The sequence below is a fragment of the Convolutriloba macropyga genome, chromosome 6 (genome assembly GCF_964194025.1).
Source record: "Convolutriloba macropyga chromosome 6, txConMacr16.3, whole genome shotgun sequence".
NCBI classification, from domain to species: domain Eukaryota; kingdom Metazoa; phylum Xenacoelomorpha; order Acoela; family Convolutidae; genus Convolutriloba; species Convolutriloba macropyga.
The window spans coordinates 7934423-7949840 of NC_134473.1; the positions used below are offsets into that span (position 1 = coordinate 7934423).

At 34.7% G+C, this 15418-nt stretch overlaps 2 protein-coding genes across 2 annotated transcripts in view; both read left to right on the plus strand.

Moving 5' to 3' along the window:
* Positions 1 to 1794, plus strand: part of LOC142340661 (uncharacterized) — a 42929-nt gene extending 41135 nt beyond the window's left edge. The window contains exon 8 of the mRNA XM_075391352.1: positions 1651 to 1794. Within this exon, the coding sequence (XP_075247467.1) occupies positions 1651 to 1794 (144 nt within the window). The remainder of the gene's footprint in view (positions 1 to 1650) is intronic.
* Positions 1795 to 6167: 4373 nt separating this feature from the next.
* The window catches only part of LOC142340736 (myosin light chain kinase A-like), a 30920-nt gene continuing 21669 nt past the window's right edge, over positions 6168 to 15418 (plus strand). Inside the window, exons 1-2 of the mRNA XM_075391434.1 lie at positions 6168 to 6993; positions 10083 to 10140. Of these exons, the coding sequence (XP_075247549.1) occupies positions 6862 to 6993; positions 10083 to 10140 (190 nt within the window). The 5' untranslated portion in view covers positions 6168 to 6861. The remainder of the gene's footprint in view (positions 6994 to 10082; positions 10141 to 15418) is intronic.

Consider the following 15418-nt stretch of genomic DNA (forward strand, 5'->3'; position numbering starts at 1 on the left):
ATTCTAAAAACTTGCAACATTGCACTTAATTATTATTATTATTACAATTATGTTTTAAATAAAAGAATTAAAAATCAGCAAACTCTTTCTCGTTTTTTCTATTCAAAACCTTCAAAAAGAAATCCATTATTTACTTCTCTGATATCAATTTTGCAAAAATTTTCCATTTGTTCTTTATATAATTTTTTACGCCATTGCTGCTCTACACTACGCTCGCCAACTACGATTTTGTAAAAAAAAAACTTACCGCTAAATCACCAGTTAAGATACCCGGTTGTCACTTGGACTCCTTATTACGATTGTTAACAACAAGGAACAAAGAACGCGATTTCAGAAGTAATTCAAGTTGCTTCTATTCTGCTTACCACATAATCAGATTCAGCTAAAGTTTTTATGTAAAGATGAATCCTATGATTAATGTATGTATCTAATCAATTTTTTGAACCACTAATATTTTTGCACTTTGATGTTATTCATGCCTAAAACTGTAACATAATCTGCTTGGAAAGCTTTTTTTGCAATAAAATTTTGATAAGCACATTAATTTTTCCTCAGATCACTGACAATTATAAATTATAGTTGAACGAGCTTGACTTTAAGTGAATTTTTGCATTTAAATGTAGCAGGCATTTCAAACATTGATAGATTGATAGAGAATCAGTTCAATATTTCACACTCATGATATGTTAGTGTGACTATGAAAAAATGAATAAATTATACTTTTGTAATTCTATTTTTGTTTTCTGAAACAAAACATAGCGACGGTTGCATGCGCTCAAAACCAGACATAACAACGTTATTTTTAGAATATAAGGACGTTGCTAGCGTTGCTGAACGATAAATGCCACGGTTTCCATTGTTCTATTCTACCTGAATCGATAGTTCTTGGAATATGGCGTATCACCATTTGTCCAGAGTGTTTAATAGCGATTGGGAAAGTTCCAAAATGTTGTGTTTTTCAGTGCCTCTGTTGCAAAATTTGCCAATTTTTCGACGCGCTCGAACAGTGTTTTGTTTCACGGGCTTTATCCCATCACTGTATCTTGTAACCTTTTAGAGTACTTTTGAAGCAAAATATGTTGAATGTCTGAAGTAATTTAGCAGCCCCTAGTTTTTAGGAAGTAGAGATTGAGTTTTATACAATTGATCGCCTTCATAAGTGATGTGATCTAGCTAAGAAATGGGATGTAAGCGGTGATGGTAAATTATCAAATACCTCAACGTAAACTTCATGAACTCTTTTCACGTTTAGAAGGAAATAACTGTTTTTTGCTGTCCTCGGCTGCTTTTTTGAAACTTACCGTTTTGAAAATTTTGACAGCTCCTGTTTTTTTGAGATCATTGTTTTTCAACAAAAACACCACATTTTGTTCCTCATTTTTATGACATGACCGTTTCAAAATGTGAAATTCTTTCAATTGAAATGAAAAAATTCTATATAGCTGATAAAAACTGATTGTCATCATAACGGTTACAGAAAAAAAAGTTTTGAGATTTTCCTGCCGAAAGAAACGGCCAAATTTTCTTTTATTTTTTTCGGGTTTTGGGGTTTTTCAAATAAGGATATGCTTCCGTAAACAAAAAAATGTTACCTTTTATGCCCCAAGTGCAAAGAGTGCAGATGGTGAAACATGATACAAATATTATCAGAACTCCCAGAGATATCATCACTCCCCAGATAACAGTCCATTCCGTAATCTCGTTCAAGTCGTAAGAGTCGTACATGACCACCATGTAAACTCCATCCCCACAAATATAACTCCGAACACAGCACTCGCTATCATCAAAATGTGAATAACAAAATTCTTGCAGAACTCACAGCACGGACCTCCCCCCATGATAAATCAAATTTTGGGAATATTTACTCAAGTTGTTCAAAATTGGTATTCTGTTTTCATTCAGGAAAACAAAAACAATCTGTAGTGAACTTCTTTTCACATGGTGAAAGGTTTTTGATCATGCGACAAATTATTGTTAGCAATAAAAGAAAACTTTGACGTCTATTTTCGTGTGAACAAAATTAGTTGAAGTTTCGTTTTTGAGGGCACACGTATTAATAGTGTTATGTATATTTGTTAACTATATCCAGATGGCCCGTGTTACATATTGAGCTAACAAGTTGTGCAGGTTTTTGTGGATGAGAAAAAGGTGAAAAATGGGAATTTCAGAACTTCCCACGAATTGTTCAGAAATTGCCTACTATTTTGAGGGCCCAGAGATTTCAATCAGTTAATAATATTCATTTCATAGTTTATCCCATCAGGTGATCAATAAAAAATCCATCGATGGATCAGAAGAAAATCATAAGTATTAATTGGACATAAAAATTTGAATAATCTCGCATGTTTAAATCTCACTGGTAAAATGTAATTAAAATGACGCTCGCTTCCTGTTCCTAAATTGATCAATGTCCCCAATTTAGAGAAAGATGCTGAACTACGCTGGTCATATGCACATATGTCTGTTCTTTTTTGTTGAAACCCCACCACCGATTGTAATTATGATATCTATTACCACCAATTGTGATGTATCTGTCGTTTTATGTCATGTTTCATAAATATGTAAAAAATAGATTATGCGCGGGAGGGTAGTGGCACTTTTTTTGCAGACAATTTTTTTTCTGGAGAGCATTTTCAGTACCACCCGGGTCGGTGGTACTAAAGTGGAAGTAAAACGCTCGTGTCTTTCAGCACTGAATGCAGTGAAACTGGTAAATATTAGTAAGATTTGCAGTTTTAGAGCTAAGATTGTTGTGAGACAGGTCCACTTCACCGCTATGAGAAATTTTTTCTTAGAAATCGGAGAAGTTAGTTCGCAGCTACAAACCGCAAACATTATAAAAATGAACCGGCAGAGGCGTTATTTTGCAGCGCAACAATGGTCACAAAATTTTAAGCTTTGAGCGGAGAAATTTTTGCATCGCGTTTAAATTTAAGATAGAAACAAAACCAAAAAAATTATGATACAGTTAATTAGGTTAAATGGAGATTTTCTCAGCAATTTCTTACAACTCCGCGCCTAATATTTAACGATTTTAGCAAAATGACCAATTTTTTTTTTAAAAAAAAACAAGTTTTTTTCACATATTTTTTCTCAAAAAAATTCTATCTGTCTCTTTATTTTCTTATGTTCAAAACAATTCTGCAGACCGTTTTTTCTCTATATCACAAAGATTATCTGGAAATTTGATGACTTTAAAGGCAGTTTAAAATCTCAAAACAGCAAAAAAAAACAAAAATTTGCTTCTCAAATTATCTTTCAGTTCTCTGTATTTTAAATTGCTCATCGAACTAATCTTCTCAGTCTTTTGGCTTTTCTGTTAAGTGAAAGCTAATTGTTCACTACTTTTGAAATTCTTTAATTTAACAGCTGAACATTCTTTTGAAAGAAGAGGAAAGAATTTTTTTTCTTCTTCAGTCCTCATAAAATTTGCTAAATTTTCTCATTTCTTTGAAAAAAAACATAATAAAGTGTAAGTGTCAAAACTTAAAACTTAAAGACAACCAATTTTCTTCAACGCTAATAAATAAGATCCGATAAGACTTTCAACATTTATTTATTTGTTGGACACAACCAAAAGCAGAGCGCAAATGTAAACATGTTTATAAAAACTACTTAAAATAGAGAAAATATTTTCAATGCCAAATTCGGGCCTATTTAACCTAATTTTTTTGAGTATCTGCAAGATATCTAAAAGTAATAGGCCAAATATGCGCATGAGACATCAAAATGACAAAATATTTTAAAACACTTTAAAATTTACTTTTCCTATTTTAGTGTCAATTTTGCAATTGGCACAACAATTGCCCAGAGAAAACCAAAAATAAAAAGAAACAAAAAAATGAGACGGAAACGAATGGTGACGAACATGCGTAATGATCACAAGACAAAAAAAACTTTAATAATAATTTTTTGTGATGAGGTTTGTATATTTGTATGCGCGCTTGTGTGGTTGTACGTATAGGTGTATGTATTTGAAATGCTTGTCGTATTTGTGTATGAGAAAGAAAAATAAAGGTAGAGTTAGAGTGAGAGAGAAAGCTCCTTTATTTGTTTTCAAACAATTTGATGCAACGAGCAAAAACTGTCGGAAAAGATGAATCAATTAGAAAGCTGACGTCTTATTTGCTACAATTTGCGGTTTGAATAATTCCAGAGTTGAGACTTTGTGTTTTTAAGTCGCGCTGATGACAGTTGTGCGAGATTTTGAAAACAATTTTCCCATTATGCTCATGAAACATCGGAAAATGTTCAGAAAATCAGAAATTCAAAAATTCATTTCAGATTATCGGTGTCAATTATTCGACTACCGATACAATTGCCTCAATGGCGCCACACCTAGTATTCCAGAAATAACAATCACAACAAAAATGAACGATGACGAACATTGGGTAAAGATCAATTATGAAAAACGAAAATTTTTTGAAGGTTTTTTTGGTGGCGAGGTTTGTATCTGTGTGTTTTTGTGTGCGCGCTTGTTTGGGTGCATGTAAGAGTCCTTGTGTTTGTAATGTATGCAATCTATATTGTTTGCATACAATAAGGAGAGGGAGAAGGAGCAAGTAAGTCTGAGAGAGTTACTTCCTTTGGTGTTGGGCACAAATGGAGGCAGGGTGCAAAAATTGCCTAAAATCATGACAAAATTTAAATAATTACTTTCGTTTACTACAAATTACCACACAGTCCTTAAACAAAGTATGCGTGTTAATCAGTATCATTATTGTAGAAAAAATTAAATTTCAAACTTTAGTGTCAAAATCACAGTACCGATACAATTGTCGTGCAAAGTGCACTTCTAGTTCCTTAGGAAAAAAGTAAAATTTCCTAATGAAGAGTGGTGAACCTTGAGTTTCGACCTAGTGCCAGAAACAAAAACAAAAAGAATTTTGTTTGTTTTTTGTTGTTGGGATTTGTATTTGTGACTTTATGCTTGTTTGTGTAACGTGTGGTGTATCTGTGTGTATTTGTATGGTTCTTTTGACGCTGTGTCTTTCAAAATGTACTCACTTTTCTTTCAAATTGTACTCACTTTTCTTTTTAAAGAGTATTCGTTTTTCTCTGCCGAAAAAAGACAGCACATTTTTTGGTTCAAACACTACAATTAATATTCGCCTATGCACATAAATTGCTTTTGGATACTCCCAGCGTTTTCTCTGACAGAAATTATTGGTCATTTCGGGAGCAATTGAGATGTATGGGACCTTTCTGTGCTACGCACAGTCTCGGACCAGTCGTCTAGTTAAGACATTACATTCAGTCAAGGTTCCCGATTAACTCACGACCGTAGTATCACATTTTTTTCTTGTTTTCTCATTTTCACTAAGCGTTTTTAATTATTTTGAAAAATTTATTCAAATCTCCTAAGAGTAAAAATTTGTCTCTAAACGAGCTCTTGCAGTATGTTCTCATAGATTTTTAGGTTCAATTTAGTTTTAACGGTTACATGCATGGTTTCTGAGTTACGGTAAATGCCACGGAAGGACTTTAGCAAAGACTTTACTTCGACTTTAGCTATGAGATGGACCAGGTAATTTTAGTCATTATTGCCCCCCCCTCCTAGAAATATAAAGTCTTTTCATATGTCGATGTCTATAAACGTGGGCAAAATAATCGAGAAAAGTTTTGGTTCATTGAGTAGCCGTGATAGTGCGACTAAGAAATCGAAAAACCATTTTTTTTTCTTTGCCTGCGTCGTTCTACTTACTTTCAATTTTGAGCAATGAGAAAACCTAATTAATTAAACCTGCATTTACTATTAGCTTAAAAATGTAAAATGCCACTCCACTCAGCAACATAGAAAATGGGGATCTATTCTGTCTCCCCCCCCCCAATGTTTTTTACGCCCCCAGTTACAAATTATATATTGTTATATAGCACGTTACTTTGTAAAAAAATAGCACGTGCGCCTGTGGGGCGTAAAAAATATAAGCCCACTAAGCTGGGGGGGGGGGGGGGGGGGGGAGGGGGGGCAACCAGAATAGATCCGAAAATGGATAAACACCACTGAAATGTTATCATGTTTCTTTAATGCTGCTATCCTTTATTGTAAAACAACTGCACAAAAATTGTTCACCTTATAAATTATTAAGTCCAGCATTTTGCAAATGCATACTTTTCAAACTATGCTAAGAAGCTGTTGGTATAAACATGGTACATTTGTTAAAACTATCGCACAGCTCAAAAGAATTGTAAAGCGTGATTTGATCGTTATTCTACCTTCAAAAACAGACAGTTAAGAGCTCTGTTTACATTGCTTTATACAACCTCTTATACGTTTGGTATTTTATGTTTAAAAAATAAACATACGTCGTTTTGATAAGAAAAATTTAATCTCACATTATTTTTGTCGTTTCATGGGTCATTGCTTTATCCTACGTTTATTGTTGTGTCAAACAAAAGCTGGCTAAGACAAATGTCTGCGAATAAACGGATTTGAAATGAATTTATAGGCTTTCCAAATTATAAAACCTTTTTATACGAATCACCGACATTTTTATATTGTCATAACTGCCTTCAAAAAATTTATAACCTTACGAAATTAAGCAATTTTTCAACAAACTTCGGCTTTTTGTTTGAAATAATTGTAATGCAATAGTTTTATAAAACTTCGAAAGTTATAAAAAAAATTTTTTAACCATCATCTCAGCATCATTGTTTTGCAAAAATTGTCTTGAAATAATTTTTGAATCATTTCTTAATATCCAATTTTTTCTTAAAATTGCCGTTCTTATTTTTTCGTTACTCGCTGATTCAATTTAGCCTCTTCAATTTATATACCTTTCTTTCCAAGCAATAATCGGCAATTTTATTTTCTCATAACTACTTTAGCCTGACCAAGTTATAACTAGCTAGATATAAACTATGGCTGCCAGTTTAGATGATGGGAAGAAATTTGATGCGAAGTACACAATGGGAGACAGAATAGCAGGAGGGGGCTATGGTGTAGTGTGCAAAGGTGTGAACAAAAATACACGCGAACAAGTTGCAATCAAGGTAAGATACCTGTTATAATCGCTGAGAGGGCGCAAAAAATGCTAATTTTGTATTCAAGTTTTTAGTGTAACAGATAGAAAAAACTCGACTCAACGTTTAATATGCTGTAACGTTTAATATGCTTAAAACGCTGTAGTTTTATTCAACATTGAACAAAACTACAGCATTTTAAGCATATTAAACGTTACAGCATATTAAACGTCGAGTCGAGGTTTTCGTATCTGTTACACTAAAAACTTGAATACAAAATTAGCATTTTTTCCGCCCTCTCAAACTTTGTAATACCCAGAATTATATTCTCACAGTCTGATTAGAAGCACAGTCCGATCAAATCAAGACTGCAAAAAGAACACCCCCAAAGGCAATCTCTAAGCTTTTCAAACAGGTTCATATGTATATGATCGGAAGATATATCGGTACACAAATTGCGAACTGCTTGAGCTGCGGTATTGTCTGCGTGGCTCTTATTGGAAACATTGCATCATATGAGAGAAAAGTTTACATAAAAAAGACGAAAAAGAAGAAACTGAGAAAAGTTATCAGAAAAGATTCTGATACCCTATCACAATTCTGATACCCTATCACAAGTTATCACACAATTCTGACACCCTATCCATTTGACGTGATTTGAGTGGATTCCCATGATTCTGGATTTTTAATCATAAGAAATAAATAATGTTTTGCTTCAATTGTTTATGGAATTTTAATAAGCTGTCCCAGGTCGAGTTAGCAGATGGTAGTGACCTCTGGTCAGACTCAACTTGAACGCACATGGAATATTAGTCCAATCAGAAGCCAAGTTTGAGCGCGTTTTAGTTTTAAGTTTTTGTTTTTATTTTTACTGAGAGATGTTGGCTCTGCCAATAGACAACAATAACGCATTGTTCTGATCACAGACTCATTTAGAGTCCGAAAGAGCTGATCAAAACCAAGGGGTCAACCAGATAGCAACTGCGGGTCCCCTTTATAAGTAATTTTGAGTAACTGCAGATCAAATTGTTTTAATGGAAAGCTGTCTGATTCCATTTATTGATTCAGGATCATACACAAATGGCATACTAAAAGAACTATCTCATCAAACATTTTGTTTTATTTTTACTAGCAGTACTTTTTCCTTAGTTGAATGTATTAGAGCAAACATCAATTTTAAAGAAAAGAATATAATATAGCGATAATAAAGATTTGTGGATTATTAAAAACATACTCTGGTCAGACTATTTCGAACGCGCGTCACTCTGATCTGAGACAAATTCGAGTGCCTTTGAGTCTGGTAATAGGAAATTTCGAGCGTACATGCATCTGATCAGAGGTAGATTTGAGCGCACACTAGTCTTTCTGATGAGGATTCGAGCGACCACTAGTCAGATGAAGATTGACTTTCGAGCACACGATGATCTGAGCCGAGGCAATCTCAGAAGGCACAAATGTCTGGACAATGGTTTGAAAAAGAGATGGGCCTCGCGGTAGAATGATAAGGAAGATGATCTGAAAAGTGACAAATTCGAACTGGGGATACTCTGGTCAGTGGCCAATTAAATCGCAGAAATTCCAAGGCAATAGTCTGTCATTGGTCTGGGTCAGGGTCCAACAAAAATTGGACAATGGTCTGATATTAGTCTGATTAGTAATCAATTCCATCGGGGAAGATCTAGGTATCGAGCGTAGTTAGAAACAAGGTTTTGAGCGGATATCAGTCGAATCAAAAGTTACTTCGGTCTGATGTGGTTTGATCAGAGAATTGTTTGCTCTGGAAAGGTCTGATCAGAGTTCATTTGCGTCTGAAAAACCTCAACCTGGGGTAAATTCCCGTAAAAATCTTTAAACTAATAATGTAAATGCATGACGCACAATACACTATATAATCTTTTCTAATATATTTAACATTCGTGACTGTGCTCATTCGAAAAGGTGGGTCAAAGGAAGAGGAATTTATTGTATATAAAACTTTTATATCATCTCCAATTGCATACTTGTAGAGGAAAATTTATCTCATATGCCGCATTTTGCAATCGTACAAGGTTTTCCTTCTTTTTTAAAGCTGCTGTCGTATTAACTTGAGGCTAAAAAGATCGTCATCGCAGAATGTTCATTGCAGATAGTTTACAACATGGAAATTCAAAACTTTTTACGAACTTTTTTGATTTACTTGTATGGCTTATCTTGAATCATTGTTGGCATCATTGTTCCTAATCAGTCGTTGTTTGGATTTAAGTATAAATTAATTTGTAAAGAACTTGCGTCTTTCATCAAAAAAGTTTTCGATTTGGCATTGAATATTTTTTAACTCTTATGCAAAGGACTTGGTTGAATGAAAGACATGATTAAATAAATTTTCGCCAATCCAAAACCTTTAACTATTTTAGATTTTTTTGAATATGTAAAAGATAAAGAGCAACCAAAATTTTCCAAAAGTTTATTTTAAAACTGACTCTCAATCTAATAGATATCCCAAGTGTGATCAGAAGTGTCTTAGTTATGACTCCGGCAGAAATTGATTTAAAAGTTTTCTTTATCGAGTGATCCCACGTCAAAAGTTTGGTCGAAAATTAAAGTTGACTAGATCACTAAAAAGCTTATGGAAGATAAGTTTCGTGCGAAAGAGCTTGATCGGGGGGACAGCTTTCGACGAAAAAATTAAGACTAAAGAGTGACCAAAACTGATTGTAAGCAAGATGATTTCTGATTTTCACTGGTTTTGATCAAACTATTTCTGGTCATAAATGACCTTGTACGAGGCCATTTCTGAGCATGATCAAAACTGATCAATTACTGAAGAAAATTTTGGTAAGCGTTTTTAAGTGTTTTTTATAGCGTTAGTAATGATGCGTTAGTAATGATTGGCGTGGTTATTTGCCAGATTAGCCATAATAATTTTTACTTTTGGTGATTATGAAACAAAAATGGTGGTTCTCATTAGCACACAAGCCAATTTAACGAGCTGAAATCTGATCATAGGTGTGAAAGCTCTATGGATGGGTCTGGTTACACTACACTTTCAGTCTCGAGCGGTCTGGTCATAATAGTGAACTGGGACCTGAACTTAGGAGTGTCTTAAAACATTGCATAACAATGTCCATTTGATGTTCTAGGTGATTTTGAGAGATAATTACGACAAAGGAGACATACCACGACTGGCTGTTGAAGTAGGTAAGTCAGAGATCCAAACATCCCTCTAAATGAAGTTAACAGGAGAACGCAGTGTAAACCGAAGTAAAAGTAAAAGCAAGCCAAAAGTTATGTAATAATTAATCTATCAGAAATAATACATTGTAAATCGTTACAATCATCTCTGTCGATCGTATTCGCAATTTATAACTTATTCCAGTGAATCAAAGAATCAAACATGTCATTTTTTTAGAGATCTAATAATTTCGAGCCCCAGTGGACCACTGTTCAGGGCCAAGCCTGTCATTCGCCATGGGATGTAATGCGGAAACCACGGGCCGCCAGGGACAAATTATAATACAAATCTCCGAAATTTTCGGCTGATTTGACTCATTTTTGGAAATTCGGCTTGCTTGCCTATCGACTTGCTTGCTCGCATCCACCGAAAATCTGACCTGAGAATTTAGAACCGACCCCCCTATCCCCCCCCTGAAAACAGCAACTTTAGTTGAATAAAAATGATAATTGGTAATAATATACCAGGTGGTGGTTCTTTTATTGAAAAGAAACAAATATTTCTACCAATACCTCCACCATTTTGTAGATTGACCCAATAGTAGTAGAGGGTGAGCAAGAGTGGGGGGGGGGGGGGGGTAAAAGGACGTACCTATGTATAAAGATTACCTATAGCCTATTTTCATCAATTTTCCAAAGACGTACCTAAAAAAGAGAGTGAGAACAATAGACCTGTCATCTTATCGTAATTACCCAGGCGTAATCTTATCTACTTAATAAATTATATCTGCAGAACTTTTACTTTTAATCATTTTCACATTTTATTCATTCGCGCATAGTTATTACAACTATAACTTTTTTTCATTCATTTACATAAGGAGAATATTATTTTATCAATTTTCATTGCAATTCAGTCAATTTTTACTAGAATTTACCCGATTTGGGCTGATATACGTAAATTTTGCCAGTTTACCATTTTTTGCCAAAAAATACCCAATTCTGACCAAAAAATACCCAAGTCTTGCCAAAAAATAACCAACTTTTCCCAAAAAATACCCAATTTTTCCCAAAAAATACCCAATTCTTCCCAAAAAATACCCAATTCTTGGCGAAAATACCCAATTCTTCCCAAAAACTACCCAATTCTGACCAAAAAATACCCAATTCTTGCCAAAAAATAACCAATTTTTCCCAAAAATACCCAATTTTTCCCAAAAAATACCCAATTCTTCACAAAAAATTCCCAATTCTTGGCGAAAAAACCCAATTATTCCCAAAAAATACCCAATTCTGGCCAAAAAATACCCAATTCTTGCCAAAAAATAACCAATTCTTCCCAAAAATACCCAATTCTTGGCAAAAATAACCAATTCTTCCCAAAAACTACCCAATTCTGACCAAAAAATACCCAATTCTTGCCAAAAAATAACCAACTTTTCCCAAAAAATACCCAATTTTTCCCAAAAAATACCCAATTCTTCCCAAAAAATACCCAATTCTTGGCGAAAATACCCAATTCTTCCCAAAAACTACCCAATTTTGACCAAAAAATACCCAATTCTTGCCAAAAAATAACCAATTTTTCCCAAAAAATACCCAAATTTTCCCAAAAAATACCCAATTCTTATCAAAAAATACCCACTTCTTCACAAAAAATACCCAATTCCTGGCAAAAAATACCCAATTCTTCCCAATAAATACCCAATTCTAGCCAAAAAACACCCAATTCTTGGCAAAAAATACCCTATTTTTCCCAAAAAATACCCAATTCTTCCCAAAAAATACCCAATTCTTGGCAAAAATACCCAATTTTTGACAAAAGTTAATCAGTTTGAACTCAAAATAACTAGTTTTATCAGCATATTTCGAAAAATTACCCAAAATTCAAGAAAATTTACTCAAATTTTTCTTAAATTTTTCTAATTTACTCCCATTAGTCCCACAATTTCCTAATTTCAGAACTTTGCAAGTTTCAAAATCTTTATTGTAATAAAGAAATCTCACGTGATTCCATTATTTTTGTTTGGAAGTAAATCACCTCTGCTTTGTGAAGTCTCCTAATTACAAATCTAGTGCGTCATCTATTAATAATCATAAAACTCTCACGTGATTAGACAACTAGTCACTTTATTATCGTCACAATTACTCATAACATTACGATTACATCGTAGTACTTTACAATTACGTCACTGTAAATTACAATTACGTCATAGTGTCGTCATAATTACGTCATAATAACGTCACAATTACCTCATTATGTCGTCACAATTACGTCATTGTGTCGTCATATTAAGTTTTTTTTAACAAAGAAATTTTCTTTTCCGTTTATTTTCATTTTCCTGATTTACAGAATTGAGTGCAGTTGATTACAATAATCTTTACAACTTCTGACAACTATTTAATTTCATTGCAACTTCCATTTTAACATTTTTACTCCTGCTTTTCTCACTTCTAATCTTACAACTTATTTTCAGAGATGCCTCGAAAGTCGGACCAAAAAGAACTTTGCAAGTCTTGTGACAAACTCGTTTTGAAATCCAATATGAGCAGACATCAGAAGCTTCACGCAAAAGTTTGCCCACATTGCACCGAGTCATTTCCTGACAAATACAAATTACAGAAACACATTGCTTCTAAACATGCACCACCTCTCATTCTAAAGAAGAAGTTTTCATGTAGAAGCTGTAGTCTATCGTTCTCTACGTATTATCAACTTATTCATCATAAACGAAATTATCACCAGCATTCTGTTCCAGTGGCTTACGATGACGTTGACTTATCTATATACGGAGAATCCTCCGCTCTTCACAGTGAGCTCGAAACCTTCAAGCACTTTTCACAAGACTCGGTGCTTGAATTGTCTAGAAAGAAAGTGCATAATTTCTAGTTAGTCGAACTCAGCCACGAAATAGTAATGAACAATTTGGATTTTGTTTACAAAGACTTACCCTGTTCAGCGAAAATTAACATTTCCTTTGGTTTTGTTCTTCAAAGTGTGCATAACTCGGACGAATTTCGATACTTTTACGCAGCAGACAACAACCCCATTTTTTAAAATCCTATGGCTCTCTGCGATGACTCAGATCTCAATTTTATCAAATCGAGGTTGAGAAGTGAAGAGTTTCTGCCTAATCTTATCAGTCAGCGACCAGATACGAAATGGAAATTTTATTGTGTTACAAATGTCACTTTTTTTGTATTTTGTCCTGAGTGGAGTTCCTCTTGGCTGCATTCAACAATCAATTCCACCATCTTTACTTAGGAATCCTTTAGTTAAATGTTTTGTATCCGACTGCGAACTGAAATCTTACCAAGACAACTTGTGCATGTTTCGTGCGTTGGCATACGAAATAAATGGAAGCGTTGATCTACAGCAGAATACAGAAAAATTGACTCAGATGTTTCTCTCAGCAACAAGGAAAGATCGCAAAAGCTTTCCAGGAGTACACGAAGATGATATTCCTATTCTTGAAGACTTGACTGACCGAAGCATTCAAGTTTACAGTATTTTCCTTGACGATCAGTCAGAAATGTATGCTGAACTTTCTCGTCGATCCTGCTTAAAACGAGCACAGACAACATCTTTATTAAGATATGATAATCATATCTGTTGGACAGCGGACATCAACAAGTTAAATTCCGCTGCTACATATGTGATCACTTTTTCGATAGATCAAACAATTTGTTGGTCCATCTGAGGAATTGTTCCGAAAACACACAACATAGGTATCCCACAGGAGCTTATCAGTTGTCAGAGACTGTTTTCGATCGACTTGAAGACGTCAATATTGTGGTTCCAGAAGAATTGAGATTATTTTCTCACTTAATTGTTTTTGATTTTGAGTCAGTAACAGTTACTGACTTGACACTCAACAACACCGAATTGACTTCTTGGATTGGGAAACATGTTCCCATTAGTGTGTCGATATCTTCTAACCTTCTTGAAGAGACAATTTTCCTTTGCAACTCAGATCCGAACCAGTTAATACAAGATTTTGTGTCTAACCTTGAGCTGATATCGCAAAAAAGTGCAATCCTTATGAAAGAAAAATTGCAACACTTCATTTCTCGACTTGAGGAAAAGTATTGGCTCGCTCGAGACAAAGTTCCCGTGCGAGAGAATGAAGGACCCGTCAATGATGAGGCAGAAACTGGCGAGGAGGTTGAAGAGGATTCCAATTCTACAAGAGAGCGAAGAGAGCTCAAAATTCTATCAAGTTTGAGACAAGATTTCGAGAACTACTACAGTACAATCCCCGTTTTTGGTTTCAACAGCTCTCGGTATGATTTAAACCTGATAAAAGAATATCTTCTGCATCATCTGTTAATAGAAAGAAACGTTGTTCCCAAAGTGATTCGTACGGGGAACAAATATATTGGAATGAACTTTCTTGGCTTGCAATTTCTCGACATTTTGAACTTCCGGGGGGAGCTACAACTCTGGATAATTTTCTGAAAGCGTATGGAGCCAGTGAAGAGAAGGGTTTTTTCCCTTATGAGTGGTTTGACAGTGCTGAAAAGTTGAATGAGACCCAACTGCCACCAATTGAAAGTTTCTGGAGTAAGTTGAAAAACCATAACGTCTTGTCAGTCGATTACGATAAGTTCATGGATTGCAAAAAAAGGGGAATTGAAGAAAAGGAAGCTTTAAAGAAGCTGAAATTAAAAACAGTTCCCAAAAATGCAGAAGAGAACTACCGGGAACTTCAAAACATTTGGGAAAAGGAGAACATGAACACATTCCATGATTTTCTCAAGTGGTATAACAACAAAGACGTCGTGCCCACTCTTGATGCGATGACAAAGATGATTCAATTCTACCACTCAAAACAAATTGATATGTTGAAACTGGGCTATACGCTTCCCAACTTGGCAAACAGATTTCTCCATTCATCAACAGATGCTGCATTTTTCCCATTCTGCGAGCAAGACAAGGAATATGATAACTTTATCAGAAATTGGCTGACGGGAGGACCCTCGATTATCTTCACCCGATATGCAAAAGTCGGCGGAACGAAGATTAGAGAGTCCGAAAATGTATGCAAATCTATAGTAGGCATTGATGCAAGTCAACTATACCCATTCTCAATGACCAAGGAAATGCCAACTGGACTCTACACAAAATGGGAGTTCAACGTCGACACTGCAAAGTTTCACCCAAAAAAGAATTGGAGGAGTTTCTTTGAGCAGCAAGTAATCGATTATTTGCAGAGCACTCGTCCAGAATGTTTAATACAGTCACAGTTCAGTCACAAAAAACAGAAAAGAATTGGAGCTTATCTCGTCGATTGCTTCTGCTCTCATT